Genomic DNA, 20,256 nt, shown 5'->3' on the forward strand with positions numbered 1-20,256 from the left:
ATCAGCAGGATCCACAAACGTGGTCACTCGTCAGGGCTAGTGTTCACATGCATGATTATTGGCTGAGGCGGGTGTTATTGGACGCCTCAGATGACCTCAATCACGTGTGAGTACGTAGCTCAAAGGAAACCTGTAATCACTTAAAAAAAATGTTTCACTTAACTTCTCCCAGCCCCCTGCAGCCGCCCTTTGCCCACGCTGGTACTCAACGATCTTCCATGCCCCCGCCGTGGCTCAGTTTCGCCTGTCACCGGCCACTACGCACTGCTGTGCCTGTCCACGCACGTCCTCGTTCACACTCCCGTCGCCGGGAGCGTCCTGTGCAGGCCTAGTACGAGGTTTTCTCAAGGCAACGGGAGCATGAATGAGGATGTGCACAGCCAAGGCCACCCAGGGGCAGTGGCCGTCCACTTGCAAGTGAAACTGAGCCACGGCGGGGGACCAGAGGAACGCTGATGACCGGGGCAGGCACAAGGCAGCTGCAGGGTGCTGGTAGAAGCCCCAGGTAAGTGGAACTTTTTTTTTTTTGTGATTACAGGTTTCCTTTAAAGATATACATGATAGATACAGATAATTTTATAGATTTAGAAGGCAGAAAGAAGATAGTAAAGACTGGCAGCTTTGTGTAGATAGACATACAGACAGAAAAACGACAGAATGGCAGCTCTATGCAGAGAGAAGACAGAGGCAGCTCTATGTAAAATGCCATAGAAGGGACCAGTATCTATACGTAGACAGATGCACATGCACACTGCAGACACACACACAGACAGATGACAGAAGCACATGCATCCCACAGACAAATGACAGAAGCCCATGCACGCTGCAGACACACACAGACAGATAACAGAAGCCCATGCACGCTGCAGACACACAAACACAGATGACAGAAGCCCATGCATGCTGCAGACACACACAGACAGATAACAGAAGCCCATGCACGCTGCAGACACACAGACACAGATGACAGAAGCCCATGCATGCTGCAGACACACACAGACAGATGACAGAAGCCCATGCACGCTGCAGACACACACAGACAGATAACAGAAGCCCATGCACGCTGCAGACACACAGACACAGATGACAGAAGCCCATGCATGCTGCAGACACACACAGACAGATGACAGTAGCCAATGCATGCCACAGACAGATGCCCACGCATGCTGCAGACACACACAGACAGATGACTGAAGCCCATGCATGCCGCAGACACACACAGACAGATGACAGTAGCCAATGCATGCCACAGACACACAGACTGATGCCCATGCACGCTGCAGACACACACACACAGATGACAGAAGCCCATGCATGCCGCAGACACACACACACAGATGACAGAAGCCCAGGCACGCTGCTGACACACACAGGCAGTAGCCCATGCACGCTGCAGACACAGATGACAGAAGCCCATGCCGCTGCAGACACACACACAGATGACAAGACCCAGTGCACTGCCGGTCATATAGCGAAGTAAGCTGGAGCTTACCATCAAAAAAGCGCAAGTAGCAAGTTCTTATTGAACACTCTCAAAAGCAATGAAATATATCCCAGCTTAAGCAAGTGGCTGTGCTTCTACCGGTTGGAATATGCTCATATATGCCAGTAGCTGATCGTACCTCCAGTTAAGCAGTGGCCTGCAATGATCTGATCTGAAGGCGATGATCCTGGGCAGTAGAAAATAGTGAATGGTCAGATGTCGCACAGTGTGTATGGTGTTCCGGTGGTGGGTGAGGACCGATTGATCCAGTTGGTGCGGTGTTTTTTGCATAGGCTTAGGCTGGGCGATCACACCACACGTATGAGATCAGGTCCCTTATAGTGATAGCGAGTACTCCTGGCCAGGCAGTTGTTTTATTTGTGTTTAGTTTTAAATGTATGTGACACAGCATGATGCAGCTAAGGCTTCAAATAAATAATTATATATGCATGAGACAGCAGAGTTTGTTTTTTGAGTAATCGACTGAGGTGGTTTCTCTGCCGGCTCCTTTTCATTAAGTGGCATAAAACAGTTTAAGTGGCTCTCCAGGCTGTCTTTTTGGAAAGATGACAAAACCCCATGCATGCTGCAGACACACACAGACAGATGACAGAAGCCCATGCATGCCTCAGACACACACACACACACACACACACACACACACACACACACACACACACACACACACACACACACACAGACAGACAGAAGCCCATGCATGCTGCAGACAGACACACACACACACACACACACACACACACACACAGATGACAGAAGTCCATGCACGTTGCAGACACACACAGACAGATGCCCATGCACGCTGCAGACACACACAGACAGATGACAGAAGCCCATGCATGCTGCAGACACACACAGACAGATGACAGAAGCCCATGCATGCCGCAGACACACACACACAGACAGAAGTCCATGCATGCTGCAGACACACACACACACACACACACACACACACACACACACACACACACACACACACACACACACACACACACACACACACACACACACAGATGACAGAAGCCCATGCACGCTGCAGACACCCCCAGACGCCCATGCACGCTGCAGACACACACAGACAGATGACAGAAGCCCATGCATGCTGCAGACAGATGACAGAAGCCCATGCATGCCGCAGACACACACACACAGACAGAAGTCCATGCATGCCTCAGACACACACACACACAGACAGAAGCCCATGCATGCTGCAGACACACACACACACACAGATGACAGAAGCCCATGCACGCTGCAGACACCCCCAGACAGATGCCCATGCACGCTGCAGACACACACAGACAGATGACAGAAGCCCATGCATGCTGCAGACACACCCAGACAGAAGCCCATGCATGCCGCAGACACACACAGACAGATGACAGAAGCCCATGCATGCCGCAGACACACACAGATGATAGAAGCCCATGCACGCTGCAGACACACACAGATGCCCATGCACGCTGCAGACACGCACAGACAGATGACAGAAGCCCATGCATGCTGCAGACACACACAGACAGATGACAGAACAATAGCACACGTGTCCTTTCCTCAGGACGAGTGGGCGGGGCAGCTCCTACTAAATGGGCGGGGTTGCCGGCTGCTCTCCGGAGGTCTGTAAGATGTTACAGAGGTGGGATAGCCAGGTGGGCGGTACTTGAAGAGGCTGTCACGCCCCCTGGTCTCCTCCTCCAGTAGGATCCGCAGTAGTCGGAATGGACGCAGTCAGGTGACGTCAGGGCGGCGCGCCGAATGTTTACGTGGAGATGGGAGAGTGCTGCGGCTGTTAACACTACGCATTGCTGTGCCTAGGAGGAAGCGGCATGGACGAGGAGGACCAGGAGCGGAGGAGGAAGCTGGAGGCCGGCAAAGCCAAGGTAAGACCCTAATTGACACCCCCTGTGTCACCTGTGTGCTGTCACTGCATGTGTGTTCCTCTGCAATGTCACCTGTGTGCCTGTTATTACATGTGTGTGTGCCTCTGCCATGTTACATGTGTGTGCCCCTGCCATGTCACCTGTGTGCTGTCACTGCACGTGTGCCCCTGTCATTTTACATGTGTGCCCCTGTCATTTTACATGTGTGCCCCTGTCATGTCACTGCATGTGTGCCCCTGCCATGTCACTGCATGTGTGCCCCTGCCATGTCACCTGTGTGTTGTCACTGCATGTGTGTTCCTCTGCAATGTCACCTGTGTGCCTGTTATTACATGTGTGTGTGCCCCTGCCATGTTACATGTGTGTGCCCCTGCCATGTCACCTGTGTGCTGTCACTGCACGTGTGCCCCTGTCATTTTACACGTGTGCCCCTGTCATTTTGCATGTGTGCCCCTGCCATGTCACCTGTGTGCTGTCACTGCATGTGTGTTCCTCTGCAATGTCACCTGTGTGCCTGTTATTACATGTGTGTGTGCCTCTGCCATGTTACATGTGTGTGCCCCTGCCATGTCACCTGTGTGCTGTCACTGCACGTGTGCCCCTGTCATTTTACACGTGTGCCCCTGTCATTTTGCATGTGTGCCCCTGCCATGTCACCTGTGTGCTGTCACTGCATGTGTGTTCCTCTGCAATGTCACCTGTGTGCCTGTTATTACATGTGTGTGTGCCTCTGCCATGTTACATGTGTGTGCCCCTGCCATGTCACCTGTGTGCTGTCACTGCACGTGTGCCCCTGTCATGTCACTGCATGTGTGCCCCTGCCATGTTACCTGTGTGCTGTCACTGCATGTGTGTTCCTCTGCAATGTCACCTGTGTGCCTGTTATTACATGTGTGTGCCCCTGCCATGTTACATGTGTGTGCCCCTGCCATGTCATCGGTGTGCTGTCACTGCATGTGTGCCCCTGTCATTTTACATGTGTGCCCCTGCTATGTCACCTGTGTGTTGTCACTGCATGTGTGCCTCTGCTATGTCACCTGTGTGCTGTCACTGCATGTGTGTTCCTCTGCAATGTCACCTGTGTGCCTTTTATTACATGTGTGTGTGCCTCTGCCATGTTACATGTGTGTGCCCCTGCCATGTCACCTGTGTGCTGTCACTGCACGTGTGCCCCTGTCATTTTACATGTGTGCCCCTGTCATTTTACATGTGTGCCCCTGTCATTTTACATGTGTGCCCCTGTCATGTCACTGCATGTGTGCCCCTGCCATGTCACCTGTGTGCTGTCACTGCATGTGTGTTCCTCTGCAATGTCACCTGTGTGCCTGTTATTACATGTGTGTGCCTCTGCCATGTTACATGTGTGTGCCCCTGCCATGTCATCGGTGTGCTGTCACTGCATGTGTGCCCCTGTCATTTTACATGTGTGCCCCTGCTATGTCACCTGTGTGTTGTCATTACATGTGTGTGTGCTCCTGTCATGTCACCTGTGTACCTCTGCCATGTCACATGTGTGCTGTCACTGCATGTGTGTTCCTCTGCAATGTCACCTGTGTGCCTGTTATTACATGTGTGTGCCTCTGCCATGTCACCTGTGTGCTGTCATTGCATGTGTGTGCCTCTGCCATGTCACCTGTGTGCTGTCATTGCATGTGTGTCTCTGCCATGTCACCTTTGTGTGCTCCTGCCATGTTACATGTGTGTGCCCCTGCCATGTCACCTGTGTGCTGTCACTGCATGTGTGCCCCTGTCATGTTACATTTGTGCCCCTGTCATTTTACATGTGTGCCCCTGCCATGTCACCTGTGTGCTGTCACTGCACGTGCCCCTTCCATGTCACCTGTGTGCCTCTGCCATGTCACCTGTGTGCTGTCACTGCATGTGTGCCTCTGCCATGTTACATTTGTGCCCTTGTCATTTTACATGTGTGCCCCTGTCATGTCAGTGCATGTGTGCCCCTACCATGTCACCTGTGTGTTGTCACTGCATGTGTGCCTCTGTCATTTTACATGTGTGCCCCTGTCATTTTACATGTGTGCCCCTGTAATGTCACTGCATGTGTGCCCCTCCCATGTCACCTGTGTGTTGTCACTGCATGTGTGCCCCTGCCATGTCACCTGTGTGCTGTCACTGCACGTGTGCCCCTGCCATGTCGCCTGTGTGCTGTCATTACATGTGTGTGTGCTCCTGTCATGTCACCTGTGTGCTGTCATTACATGTGTGTGCTGTCATTACATGTGTGTGCTCCTGCTATGTCATCTGTGTGCTCCTGCCACGTCATGTGTGCCCCTGTCATGTCATCTGTGTGCTGTCATTACATGTGTGTGCCTATGCCATGCCACCTGTGTGTTGTCACTGTGTGTGTGTGACCCTGCCATGTCACCTGTGTGCAGTCTGCATGTGTATGCTGTCATTACATGTGCGTGGCACTGTCATGTCACCAGTGTGCCCCTGTCATGTCACCTGTGTGTTGTCACTGCATGTGTATGCTGTCATTACGTGTGTGTGTCACTGCATTCGTGTGATTTGTTACTGCATTTGTGTGCCCCTAACATGTCACCTGTGTATTGCCACCTCATTCATGTGCCACTGTCATGTCACCTATGTATTGCCACTTGAGAGTTGTCACTGCATTTGTGTGCCCATGTCATCTTTGCGTTGGCACTGCATTTGTGCATCACTGTCATGTCACTTTTGTATTGCCTCTGCATGCGTGTGCCACTGTCATGACCTCTGTGTGTAACTGTCATGTCACCTGTATATTGTCACCTGTGTGTAGCTGCTATGTCTCCTGTATATTGTCACCTTTGTGTAGCAGTCATGTCTCCTGTATGTTGTCACTGCATGTGTGTGCCACTGTCATGTCTCAATTATGTTGTAATTTGTATGCAGACTGAAATGAAATTGGTTTGTCCAGTTTCAAATTGTTCATAATCACATGAATATTTGTGTCAAACTGTGTTTCTGTGCAGTGCTACCCCTGCATTATTAGATGTGTGCCACTATGCTGTCACCGCTTAAAGGACAACGGAGGTGAGAGTGACATGGAGGCTGCCATATTTGTTGCCTTTTAAGAAATACCAGTTGCCTGACTGCCCTGCTGATCCTTTCTTCTAATAATTTTAGCCATAGACCCTGAACAAGCATATAAAGATCAGGGGTTTCTGACACTGTCAGATTTGACAAGATTAGCTGCATGCTTGTTTCAGTTGTGTGATTTAGACACTGCTGCAGCCAAATAGATCATCAGGACTTCCTGGTAACTAGTATTGTTTAAAAGGAAATAAATATGGCAGCCTCCATATTCTTCTCACTTCAGTTTTCTTTTAAGAACATGTCTGACTTATCACATCTTATTGTTTTGTTGCACACATATCACTTTGCTTTCTTCTGTAATGTCACCTTTTTCTTATATAACACTGGACTGCTATGTACTATACTGTTCCATTTATGCCATGGCACTTTCACCTGTCACTTGTATGTCACTGCACTCTGCTGTCAGCTGTATTTCAGTCTGGATGTTTCTGACAGCACAATCACTCATCTGTCACTCATCATAGGTCACTGGTCTGTTAGACGGGTGTTGGTTGTTCCATTTCTGAGTGTGTGTGTGACAGTGCTCTTCATTATATCGATATGTGTGTAATACTGGGCATGTTCTGCTTAGTATGAGCATTTCACAGTGTTCACACCGGTATAATCATTCCTAACTGTAGAGTATGTTTTCCTAAATTGGAGAACATAACTAAAACCTGCAAATTGCCTATTAGCAGGCATATGTAGACCTCATCATCGTCTTAGTCATATTAGGATTTACTGGAGGGGTGTGTCAGTCATTTGTAGCCCTGGATGAAATTTTTAATTTCTGCATTTATTAAAGGACCATTGTGATGGAAAAACTCTTACATGTACAATACATGTAAATCCATGTGTAGAAGTTGTACATTTTGTCTCCGAATAATTTTTTTTCCCTATGTATTATTAATCTGACATCTCTGAACCTCTACAGAAGGTTTTGGACTAGTCCATCTCCACAAGGGGGGTTACCAAGGTTTCCCTTTTTTTCTTTCCAAATCCCTTCCTGAATGGTTTTGACACAGTCCAGCTGTCAAAATGGTAACACACTAGTAGGCATACCAGCTAGCTGGCATCTTTGTATAGGTCCTTACCCAGGGAGGGCTTTTGAAAATAAAGTAAACCTTGAGAATTTCCCATGTGGCGTTGGACTAGACAACACCTGTCTGTAAGGTGTTCAGAGTCCTCAGATTATACCTGCTGTAAGTGACAGCTACATAGGGAAAAGGCTTTTACAATGCATTTTACTCTAGCACAAATGTACACCTTGAATGTATGTGTGCTCATGCTTTTTACAGGTTTCTTTTTGTTTGTTTTTGTTGTCATTCTGATTCTGTGCATACAATTTCTTGCTACAGGATGTATGCAACCACATAAACAGCAAGATAGGGGGTATCAACTCACTTATTGGCTCGTCTTGCCTATTAGGAAGGTAAACATGACAAACAACAATATAGGGAGCACAGAGCTAAGCATGTAGTAAACCTTTATACCTAATGCACAAAAAACACATAAATGTATTGTCTGTTTGTTTGTTTTTTTGTACATTAGGAATAACAGATTCTATATGCTCCCTATATTGCTGTTTGCCATGTATGCAACTACACTGCCTCAAAACACTAATTCACTAACCTCTCTTTTCCACTGACCATTACAGCCGGCATCACAAATGCATTTTGATTGCGATTTTTTTCTTTGCACGCTTAGTACGTTTCTGCATGATTATCAAGTGTTTCTGACATTTATTACACTGCACAATTACGTTTGGGATATCGCCCCCCCCAACAAAAAAACAAAAACAGATTTGATCTAATCGCAAATGCAGAAGAATGCTGCATGCAGAGCTTTTGGGTTTGACCAAAATTCTAATCACCAGTGAAAAAAGGCCGTGTTAATCACAGTGCCTTTCTGATCAGCAAATTGTGGACGATCCAAAAATTGTTTTGAACTGCGGCCAGTTAAAATGGGGCCTAAGGAGGAACTGTAGTGAAAATAGCGTATTGAATAGAATGGTGCTCTTATGCTCTCCAATGTTTTCCAACAGTCTCCAAATTTGGAGAAGATCAGTGACTTGATCAGTGAATCGAGTGTGTTGTTTCTATTCTGTGCATAAATTGATGTAGAAGTGTGATGTGACTGCTAGAGATGATTGTAGATCTGGGCTTTGAGTTTAGTTGCTCCACAGGAAGCTGAATTCCCCTGGGCAGAACTCCAGTTTACCCCAGGGGAGTAGCTCTCATTAGAGGGCTAAAAAAAAGCAAATTATACAGATCACATCTCCAGTAACAATGCAGTTAGATGCCATTCTAATATAGGTAGTCCCCAGTTAATGAACAAGAATGGGGATGTAGGCTTGTCTATAAGTTGGAACACTGTGCCTTCACTGTCCCCTGTACCTCCTCTGTGTCACCTCTGTTCCCTCCTGTCTTTCAGTGTCCCCCCCCTTTTCCACCTTTGCGCCCCCCCGTGTCACCTCTGTCCCCATGTGCCCTCAGTGTACCACAGTAAAATGTCATTTTACCAGTTTTAAGAACCTTTTTTCCTTTTAATTTTTTAAAATCGATTTTCTATGAGGCCCAGTTCACACTTGCGTTTTGTGTGAAGCCGGGCCGTACGTCCAGGTCCTGGGGCCGTACGGATCCCTCAGGATCCGGTCAAGTTGCAGTCAAAAAAGTATCAGTTCGGCATCCGGAAAATAACACTTCCGATTGCCGATACTGTACTTTAAACAGGCGCGGCAGCAGAGAAAGGCATGGGGTGAGGGGGGGACACAGGCTCAGCGCACACAGTACAGGACAACAGCCCACAATACAATAATAAACATACCTGGGCTGTTGTCCTGTCAGCGCTGCCGTCCCCCCCATCTGTCCATGCCTGGACCCCCCCATGTGGCGAAGGACGGGTGCCGTAAGCACCCGTTCCTATTGCCAGTGTGATGAGAAACTTCCGTTTCTCATCACTTCCTATGGTGCGGGGAAAATGGTCAGGTGCGGCGGCCGGAGCCTGCGTTCCGGAAAAATGCTGCATGTTGGAAAAATCCTGAACGGATCATGACAGACGGACGGGTGTGAATGGATACATTGAATAACAATGTATCCATTCACATCCGGGTTTGTTTGTACAGTATACGGTGCGTTCTGGGTCCGGGGAAACCGAACCTGGAACGCAAGTGTGAACCGGGCCTAACTGCAAGGTCTTTTTTGAAAAATGTTTTGCCTTGTTCCAACTGAGTCAAATTTTATATTTTTGGGTTGTTCGTTAATTGGGTGATTGTAAGTCGGGGACTACCTGTACATTTTTTACTTTTATCCTCACTCGACGCTTCTATGGTAGCGGTTGAAGCTGTGAAATGTACTGCTACCTACATGTCTATATTGTGCTGTGTGCTGTGTTACAGACTTTGATATAAAAATAATACTGCAGTGTGTGGCAGGGAGTCCCTTCTGTTATTCTTGACTTGTTTCCCAATACATTGATTTCTGGGGCATGTCGTTGTCACCATGTCCTTGGTATGGGGGGCATTTATCAACTTTATGAAGGGCAAATTCGTAGTGGAGACAATTTAGTACAGTGTTGCAACTGTATTAAATGACCCATTCCAGCGGAAAAAAAGTAAGCAGTTAAAATCTGCCACAACCAACGGTTTTGGACTAGTCTTTCTCCTCATGGGGGATTCTCAAGGATTTCTTTGTTTACAAAAGCATTTCCTGAGCAGCAGTTTAAGTGCCAAGATAGTAACATACCAGTCAGCCTCCCTACTCACTTGCACACTATTTCGGCAGTTAGACTTTGCAACTGCTGTTCAGGAAATGCTATTCAAATCAAAGAAAACCCTGAGAGTCCCCCATGAGGAGATGGACTAGTTCAAAATCTTTCAGCTCTTCAGATTTTAACTGCTTAGTTTTTTTTCGCAGGAGTGGCCTTTTAAAGGACCACTATTGCGAAAAAAGTAGGCAGTTAAAATCTGACAGAACCGACAGGGTTTGGGCTAGTCCATCTCCTCATGGGGATTTAAGGGTTTTCTTTGTTTTCAGCAGCATTTCCTGAACAGCAGTTTAACTGCCAAAATAGTAAGATACCAGCCAGCCTCCCTAATCACTAGCACACTATTTTGTCAGTTAAGGCCCATACACACGTTGGATATTTTCAAACGACGGGTCGTTTGGACGTCCCATCGTTTAGTCGTTCGGACGCCAAATCGGGCGTGTGTACAGTCCGTCATTCAGGAGAAAAGACCAGTCTTATCTCCTGAACGACGGACTGTACACACCCCCGATTTGGCGTCTGAACGACGGGACGTCCAAACGACCCGTCGTTTGAAAATATCCGATGTGTGTATGGGCCTTTAAACTGCAACTGCTGTTCAGGAAATGCTGTTGAAAACAAAGAAAACCCTGAGAATCCCCCATGAGAAGATGGACTGGCCCAAAACCTCTTGGTTCTGTCAGATTTTAACTGCCTACTTTTTTTTTTTTTTGCAATAGTGGTCCTTTAAGAAAGCTGTTGCATCCACCCTGTTCTTTGTAGCTGTATCTTTTTCATTCAGCTGCATTTGATGTATTTAGTCCATTGCTGTTGTCCTCCCCCACTTTCTTCATAAGGGTGCTTACACACATCTAATTTCAATTGGCCAATCAAGGTTGGAAGTATGTAACAGGCTGTAAGCCACTACATGGCCTCTTTGTATTGCTGTAGTTAAAGCACACCCAGTCTTCTCCCCAGGCTTTTTTTAGCTGGGTGCTCCGCCCGCTTAGTTTTGGTGACCACCCGGCTGTTATCGGCTCCTCCTATGCTGTAAGCAGAGTTATGCAGAAAAGCGCTGGCCTTCTGTTCTCCCATCTCACCCCACCCAGCTACTTTTTCATGCCACCCGGGTGGGAAAAAAATTTCCGGGGAGAACACTGACACCTGAAGTGAGGAATATGGGGGATGTGAGCTCACTGCATGTGTCAAAATTGAAGATGTCCGAAGCAATTTTCTATACGTGTCACAACCCTATTTTTCTTGATGAGCAACACAACGCAATGGACATAGGGCTTGACTCACTAAAGAGTGATAACTCAAATATCACACCTTATCAAATATATCACACCTTATCAGAGTTAACACACCTTATCAGAGTAGCATAGCGAGCGCTACGAACTTATGCCTGCTAATTGGCAATGGCAATCGTCCTGACCTGAGCCCCTGTGGGTTCGTAGAGCTCACTATGCTACTCTGATAAGGCGTGTTAACTTTGATAAGGTGTGATATCTTTTTTCATAAGGTGTGATATTTGAGTTATCACTGTTTAGTGGATCAAGCCCATAGGGTGAAGGTAGCTTAACACTTTTATCCATAGTCTCCGAACATGCATGCAGATCAGATGTTTTGCCTGGAACAGCCACATGCTGTGCTGTGCACAATAAAGAACATTTGTCAGCAGTGCCGGATTTCACCCTAATCATAACTGTAATTTGATCTCTCAGCTGTGTCAACCTCGGCAGAGCAGTTCATTTGTAAACTCAGGATGTTAACCCTATGTCTGCTTGAAAGCAGGAAGTAGACACACTGCAGATTTTTTTTTGCAGGATTTGTATCAGCTGTAACCAAGAAATGTTTTTCTTTAAAGGTTATTATGCTGTTTTGTATCTTAGAGCAGAGAGGAAGTTCTGAGTTCAGGTCTGCTTTAAGGACCTGAATAGTTTGCAACGTTATTTAATATATTTCCAAAGTTACATTCACATTACTTTGTCCATTCCTTCTTGAGTTTGACAGTGCCTATCCCCTTGATGGCATAGGGTTAACATCCTGTGTTTACAAATTAATTGCTCTGTCGAGGCTGACACAGCTGAGAGATCAAATTACAATTATGATTAGTCACAGATGAGGGGGAATTAGACATGCTAAACTCTCTAAATACATACAGGGGGCATTTCTCTGTGTTTTCCTGCTGTCCTGTACAAGAGTTCAGGTCCACTTGAAGGCGTATTAGTATTCCACGGGGTCATTCTATCCTGCGCACATATCTGCATGTGTATCTCAGGATTTTGATACAGTAACAAAGTTAGTATCTGGAGTTACTGGAGTAGAGTGTACTACAGATCATTTCTCTTTTTGTGCTTGATTGATCATAGTGCGTGGCATGCTGTTACCGGTATTCATGTCCAGCTCAGTATTGTTTCCACGTCTTGTAATTTTATTTGTGTCTTGAAGTCGATGTTCCCTTCCATGTTTACTTTACAAGTTAGTAACAGGATTGTGCACGTTTGAAGCCTATTTGGCCTATAGTGTTCTGTTTCAGTTTCTGTTCTGTTTCTGTTTGTCTTGCCTTTTCTCCAGACAGTAGATCGATTTTCTCAATACTGACACAGAAGATTCTAAGCATAAATATGTATCAATGTTTATCTCTGCACATGCCGAGGTGACAGCTGATGTGTGTACAATGGCTGCATGTATTTGATGTCTTTCCCAGCGCCGCCTCCTGCCTGTTATGTCACAGAGCGTGCACTGTCTGGGGTGCAGTTGTCACTGTGCTAGGCCATGCCAAGTGCACCTGTCTGCAATGCTAGTGAGATGCACATTTGTGTCACACACCCTGCAGCTGTTTAAGCACTTGGCGAAGCTAAGTTCTAGGCAAACAGCTGAATACACAGATGACATGAAATATGTTGACTACCAAGAGATTTGCAGCCTGTCTGCCAGTCCTGCTATGCTGATGGCTGTAAGCAGCCCTGTCATACAGCACTGTCAGGAAACTGATGGGATTTTTTTTTTCTATACGCCAAACAAGTCCAGTTGGGTCAAGGCATGCTGATTGGACAGAGCACAGCAGCAGTACACTGATGAGTCATCGCTCTGCTCTCTCCTGTAAAACTGGCCATACTTCATACGTATCTGTTTAGTCATATTTCTTCCATGTAGTATGAAAGCTTACCTAAACAGCCTGCTTAGTATTCTAAAGGTGGCCATACATGGCTCCATTTTCTATTGAGCGATGAAAGGATACCTGAGGTGACGTGTGACATGATGAGATAGACATGTGTATGTACAGTGCCAAGCACACAAATAACTATGCTGCGTTCCTTTTTTTCTTTCTCTGCCTGAAAAAGTTAAATATCAGGCATGTAAGTGGCTGACTCAGTCCTGACTAAGACAGGAAGTGACTACAGTGTGACCCTCACTGATAAGAAATTGCAACTATAAAACTCTTTCCTAGCAGAAAATGGCTTCTGAGAGCAGGAAAGAGATAAAAAGGGACACTAGTTCATAGATTTTAGTTCTGGCATACTTCAATTAATGTGTCATTGAGCAAAAACCATAAAACAGTTTAAACTTAAAAAGTAGATTTAAACATAAAATGAAACTGTGGAATATCTTTAAAAAAGTCATTTTTAGGAGAAGGAAGATATATACAATCGTTTATTTCATTAGCTTATTTTCGCTTCGGGTGTCCTTTAAGCAATCTATCTATTTATATAATAGAGTAAGTGCCTCAACCTTCAAGCAAGAAGAAGTAGCGCCCTGCCCCCAGGGCCGGTCCAAGCAAGAAGGGGCCGGTCCAAGCAAGAAGAAGAAGTAGCGCCCTGCCCCCAGGGGCGGTCCAAGCAAGAAGGGGCCGGTCCAAGCAAGAAGAAGTAGTAGCGCCCTGCCCCCAGGGGCGGTCCAAGCAAAAAGAAGGGGCCGGTCCAAGCAAGAAGAAGAAGTAGTGCCCTGCTCCCAGGGCCGGTCCAAGCAAGAAGAAGAAGTAGCACCCTGCCCCCAGGGGCGATCCTAGACTTGCCGCCAAGCTGGAGGGGGTAGCGGGCAGGAAGAGGGTATTGGGCACAGCGGCGGGGAGGGGGGTCGGACCCCCCCTCACCTGGGTCCCCCATCTGCGCTCCCCCCTCCAGCTTAAAGCTCAGCAGGATCCCCCCTCTCTCACCTGGGTCTCCCATCTGCGCTCCCCTTCTAGCTTAAGTTCAGCAGCAGCTGCCGCTATTAGTAAGAGGCAGCGGGCGGGGATGACTCACCTCTTCCGCGTTCCAGCGTGCGTTCCACTGTTGTCGCTTCCTGCAATGCCGCCCACTTACAATACAGTGGAACGCATGCTGGGACGCGGAAGAGGTGAGTCATCCCCGCCCGCTGCCTCTTACTAATAGCGGCGGCTGCTGCTGAACTTAAGCTGGAGAGTAAGCGCACATGGGGGGGACCCAGGTGCCCTCCCCGCCGCTGTGCCCAACACCCCCTTCCTGCCTGCTACCACCTTATGCAGCGTATGCTACGCCGCAGGTCGGCTAGTTGACTTTATTGGGTGATCAATAACGGTGCGATGGATTGAAAGTCGATTGACTAGTGGCCCACACATTACAAGAAATTCTCCTTCACTAAGCAAGTTGAACGATGTTGTGCCTCTATGCTTTGAAACCAAAAAAACGATTCTGTGTCAGTCGACATCCTATGAACAGCAGCCGTCTAGCCGATCCCTTCACCATCGAGTGATATTTTTCATCCTGCCTGCCTGATCGAGTAAAATGTTTGATTCAACCAGAAAGTGGTCAATTTCCATCAATAGAGCAGAATAGAACATAACTGATAGTTATGTGATTGAATCGAATGGTTGTTCGGTCAGGAAGTTTGCTGGCTTGCTGGCTGTTGGACTGGTCCTTGGTATCTAACTGCCATTTACTCATTTACACCCAATCACAGCTGGTAACTTTGTGCCGCTCACTGTAATGTAAAGCTAAGAAGCCCTGATCTCGTGCCAGTCCACCCCCACAGCCCACGCTGGACTCCCATTTTTTCCTATGTGCTTCATCAATCTCTTATGCTAGGTACACACAATGCAATTTTCTGACAGATGTACTATCAGATCGACTATTTCTAACTTGTCCGATCTGATTTCTGATTAATTTTTCCATAGAAGTGAACAGAAAAATCGATTGGAAATCAGATCGGAAATGGTAATCTGACAGTAAATCTGACAGTAAATTGCCTTGTTTGTACCTAGCATTAAAGAAACAGTTTTTCACAATCTTCACAATGTCTGATCAACAAAACAATTAAACGATGAAGGGGGTATCATTTCTTGATACATTTTCATTAGGGTCAATTTTTATCGAATTTAAAGTGTAATATATTCATTGTATTTTGAATTTGAATTGCAAGCTTAACAGACAACTGAAGCAAAAGGGAGAGGTAGGCTGCCTTATTTCTTTACTTTTAAGCAATACCAGTTGCCTGGCCGTCCTGCTGATCCTGTGCCTCTAATACTTATAGTCATACACCCTGAACAAGCATGCAGCAGATCAGGGGTTTCTGGCGTTATTGTCAGATCTGACAAGATTAGCTGCATGCTTGTTTCTGGTGTGATTCAGACACTACTGCAGCCAAATAGATCAACAGGGCTGCCAGGCTACTGGTATTGTTTAAAAGAAATCAAATATGGCAGCCTCCATATTCTTCTCCCTTCACTTGTTCTTTAAAGTAAACCTATAGTATGGAAGGAGTTAAAGAGAACCCCAGGTGGGTTTGAAGAATGCTATTAGGACAAAGAGGGTGGTTTTGCATACTATCACCAGCCTGCTTTCCCATAAAAAAACCTCCATGCTAGCGACATGCTGCTTGTCGCAAGCTGGCTATTTAATGCTGCCAGTCACCGCCCCTCCCCCGCCTTCTCTATATAGCCACTCCTCGCTTGCGTCCCTTCCCTCACCGCCTCCATAAGCTGATTGGAGGAACCTTACAGAGGCGGGGAGGGAAGGGACGCAGGCGGGGAGCGGCGATATAGAGGAGGCGGGGGAGTGGCAGTGAATGGCAGATATAAGGTAAACAGACAGCTAGGGCCTGATTCACAAAGCGGTGCAAACACTTTGCACGCCAGTGAAAAGCCCTTTATCACGCCTAAACTCAGTTTAGGCGTGATAAGAGGAAACTCGCGCGAAATTCGCACGAAGGCGCACATTAAACCCTAGGGGCGCTGCGTGCGGAATTGCGCGATTGCGCGCGCAAAACTTTGCACGCGATAAAGAGCACAAAGCGGTGCTAACTCAGTGGTGCAAAGTCTTTTAGGCGTGATAACTCAGTTATCACCGCTTTGTGAATCAGGCCCCTAGTGACTGTTTACCTTATATCTATATGTTTTTTTTTCTGGGGGACAGCAGAGTGCAAGGGGGGCCTGGGGGGCCACAGTACAGACACAGAGGCTGGTAATAGTATACAGAACCAGCCTCTGTGTGCTATTAGCATTCTTCAAACCCACTTCAGGTTCTTTTTAAAAACTAGATCCTCCAAAGTGAGAAGCCTCTGGAGGGTCCAGGGGCTTTCAAGATCCTCTTCTAGCCTTCCATCGCTGCCCAAGACCCCTTATTCTTCTGGCCATGCTCCCTTCCGAGTATGCGCCCTTATGTATTGATCATGCACCAGTAAGGTCTGCACATGCCAGTAGAACAAAGCTCTGGTGCATAGAGAAATTATAATTTTAATATGCTTAGACCCAGCGCTGCAACAGCGGGCTCGAGGAGGACTTGGGAACTACTTCTGAAGTAAGGATCTGGTAATAAAGTGTACCTGTAGGGCCCTTTCACACTGGGGCGGTGATTTTATGGCATCCCACCGCAGCCTAATGAAAGGCTATGGGGGAGCTCATACTACCCATGTTGTGGTACGCTGCGCCAGAAGTGGCCTATCAAACACGAGCGCATATCTACGTTGCCATGCGGCGACTTGCGGCGGACTGGAAGTCATGTAAGTCTATGGCGACGCAGGAGTTTTCAGAAATGTTGGCGGTGGCTTTGCGGGCCCGCATGCGCGGAAGTGTATTTTGAAAAGATGCTTCCGTGCACTTTTGTATTTTAGAAACAGCAAGTGAGCGCAAGCGAGCGTCACTTCTTGTTTGAACGTTGGCCAGAAGGGGTTTACTGCATATTAACGCGGTAATCCCCAAAGGCCTGTTTTTGGGGCTGCCGCCAATCTGTAGTCTGAAACCGGCCTCGGGGGAAATAAAGTATGCCAAAACGGTACTCGCCTTGGGAGTGGGGAGCCTTTGGATCGATTGCAATTCGATTTTATGTGAAGCACAATCACTTCTTGGAGCGATTATACGCGCAATCGCGCTCCGGCCCAGACGGCTATACGCCACAATCGCGGCAAATGCGAAAAGCAGCCTGCATGATCGAAAACGCAGCGCGTTGTGATCGAACATGTGATCGCGTTTGCTAAGCAAAAAGAGCCCTGATACCGAATGCAATTACTGTGCTGGATATAAAGTTTTCAGAGAAAGCTTTCTGGGTTTTTTACTCATTGACCTCTAGTCATACTCTTACAGCAGTGTGTAATTGTGCAATCTTAGGATGGTCATTTAAGTGCTTTGATTATGTTCAGTTGACTGCTGTACTTGTTAATTAGTGATGAATGAAGAATTAGGCATGTTTACTCATAGACATTAGTGGTAGGAGCCGCAGTAGAAGTAGTAGAATTGCCATTATTATCTTGCTTCAAATTCCAGCATAATACTCAGTGCTGTATATTAACCCTTCCAAATCTTTATTAGCTCACCCACGTCCTGCCCCCAACAATACTTCCTTTTACGTCTGCTGCGCTTCGGGGCAGCAATTGCATGCTTCGTGGAGGGGTAGTGTAACTATGTAACAAAAACTGACCAGATTAACTGCATACTTGTTTCAGATGTGTTATCCAGACAGTACTGCAGCCAAAGATCAGCAGCATTGCCAGGCAACTGGTATTGTTTAAAATTACATTTATTTTTATTTATTTAAATATTTATATAGCGCCGACAAATTATGCAACGCTGTACAGAGTACATATTGTCTTGTCACTAACTGTCCCTCAGAGGGACTCACAATCTAATCCCTACCGTAGTCATATGTCTATGTATTGTGCAGTGTATGTATCATAGTCTAGGGCCAATTTTAGGGGGAAGCCAATTAACTTATCTGTATGTTTTTGGGACGTGGGAGGAAACAAGAATGCCCGGAGGAAACCCACACAGACACGGGGAGAACATACAAACTCCTTGCAGATGACCTGGCTGGGATTCAAACCAGGGGCTCAGCGCTGCAAGGCGAGAGCGCAAACCACTACGCCACCGTGCTGCCCATAAATATGTCAGCCTCCATATCTCTCTCACTTCGGGTTCCCTGCATAGAAATCGCCTGAATAAACGCATACCAGCCCAGTATGTGCTTTTCCAGGTGTCTTTGAACCCATCTATATAAAGTAAGTGTAGGTCGGGTCCCTGCGTGGGCAGTTGGCGGCTGCAGCATATGGATGGTGCTAGTGAAAGGAATCTTGTTTCAGGATGCAGCAGATGCTCGGCCACTCTTGGCTGTGGCTCGAGGTGACAGCTGTACTGTGTGTGACATCTCAGAGTTCAGAGGGCCCATGTTAATTACTGCAGAGCACAATGCAAAGTGTCCTGTTTGCTGGCATTGGCTGGAAGAGGCCTGTCGCCAACTCAGCATTTGTTTTTGGATTAGTTTTGTTTGGAGACTTTGGTAGATTTCTTTATCGGGATGTAAAGGTCAGACCCCTCTTTTTTCAGTTATAAATGTAACCGGGCGGCTGGTTAAAACTTTGTCCACACTTTTGGTTTTCCAGGAAGAGTTATTTTGGCCCTAAAAATCGAAAGTCTGTACAGCGGTCCCCCGATGTTGTTCTCCTTTTCAGTAATAAGGGTGGATCGCCCTCACAAAACTTTTTCTCTTGTGGGAACGTCAAAGAAAGTTTTAAAGTGTAACTGTTGGGAATAAAATAAAACATCGATTCTTTATTTTTATCTGGTAAACAAGTAATAAGGATGCTAAGCAGGCAATCCGAAAGTTAAAATCACTAATACTTTTCTTGTTGATAAATGATCATTCCCCAGTTTACCTGACTCTTATTTGGTACACACAAAATTTAGTACACAAAAAGGAAGTTGCAGGGCATGCTGGGTTGTCCTTTTTTTTTTGCTTCTCTATTTCCCCTCAGACTTAACTTATGCAGCCTGATTGGCTGAAGCCTCTTTGCCTCCTGTTTTCCTCTCCCACACAACTGTTCCTCTCTGATTGGCCAATATTTCTCATGCTGAGACAATGCACTTTCTATAGTGGAGGGCGGGCAATGCATACACAATCAGGCAGAGGAGAGTAAGGGAGGAAATGACATCAGGATTGGCTTCAAAATAGCCACAGTTAAAATGGGAAATGCTAAGAAGGATTTCCTCTTTTTACTGTAGAAAAATCACTAAAATCAAAACGTGGACAGTACAATACATACGTTATGTAAGTAGAGCAAGTATTTATCTACTTATATGTGTTTTTTTTCCTGAGCTGACAGCTCCTCTTTAAAGCATAAGAAGTGCCTAAGTCAACCCCCCCCCCACCCACGTGTGCTCTACACATATCTGGCAGTTTCACCCATGTCCCCTCTCTCATCTACCTGTCCTAGTGTGCAAGGCTGGCTCCCCTCCAACTGAGCGATCCATCTCTGCTCTGCTTCCAGGACCCCCCTGCCCGCTGAGAGGGGGGGGCGTGCCGCTCCTGGCTCCACCCCCTTTGTGAACCGAATCGTTCATTTTGAAGATCCGGATGATTCGACTCACAAAAGAGATTCGGATCAAAGATCCCAATCGTTCATGATCCGAACAACACTAGTCTGCACGGCGCTCTCCAATAAACTATAGTTCAAAGCAGTCCCAGTTGTTTCAGGCCCCTTTTTTACACTTGAATTGAAAGCTTGTGTTGCGTTACCCAGTTTTACTGCAGTAATCTACAATGTACGGCAATGGGGCCTGGTACACTTACTGTGTCGCATTGATTTGCGCCAGAAGTGCCTGATCCG

General features: G+C 46.8%; 1 protein-coding gene across 11 annotated transcripts in view; it reads left to right on the top strand.

Moving 5' to 3' along the window:
- Positions 1-20,256, top strand: part of AKAP9 (A-kinase anchoring protein 9) — a 411,545-nt gene that overhangs the window by 5,457 nt on the left and 385,832 nt on the right. For 10 of the 11 annotated variants that reach the window (XM_068235447.1, XM_068235448.1, XM_068235455.1 and 7 more), the window contains exon 1: positions 3,207-3,381. In XM_068235447.1, the coding sequence (XP_068091548.1) occupies positions 3,328-3,381 (54 nt within the window). In that variant the 5' untranslated portion in view covers positions 3,207-3,327. Of the gene's footprint in view, positions 1-3,206; positions 3,382-20,256 lie in introns of those variants that run through there. The other variant, XM_068235446.1, reaches the window with a different exon arrangement.

Source organism: Hyperolius riggenbachi, chromosome 5, assembly GCF_040937935.1.
Source record: "Hyperolius riggenbachi isolate aHypRig1 chromosome 5, aHypRig1.pri, whole genome shotgun sequence".
In the NCBI taxonomy this organism is placed as follows: Eukaryota; Metazoa; Chordata; class Amphibia; order Anura; family Hyperoliidae; genus Hyperolius; species Hyperolius riggenbachi.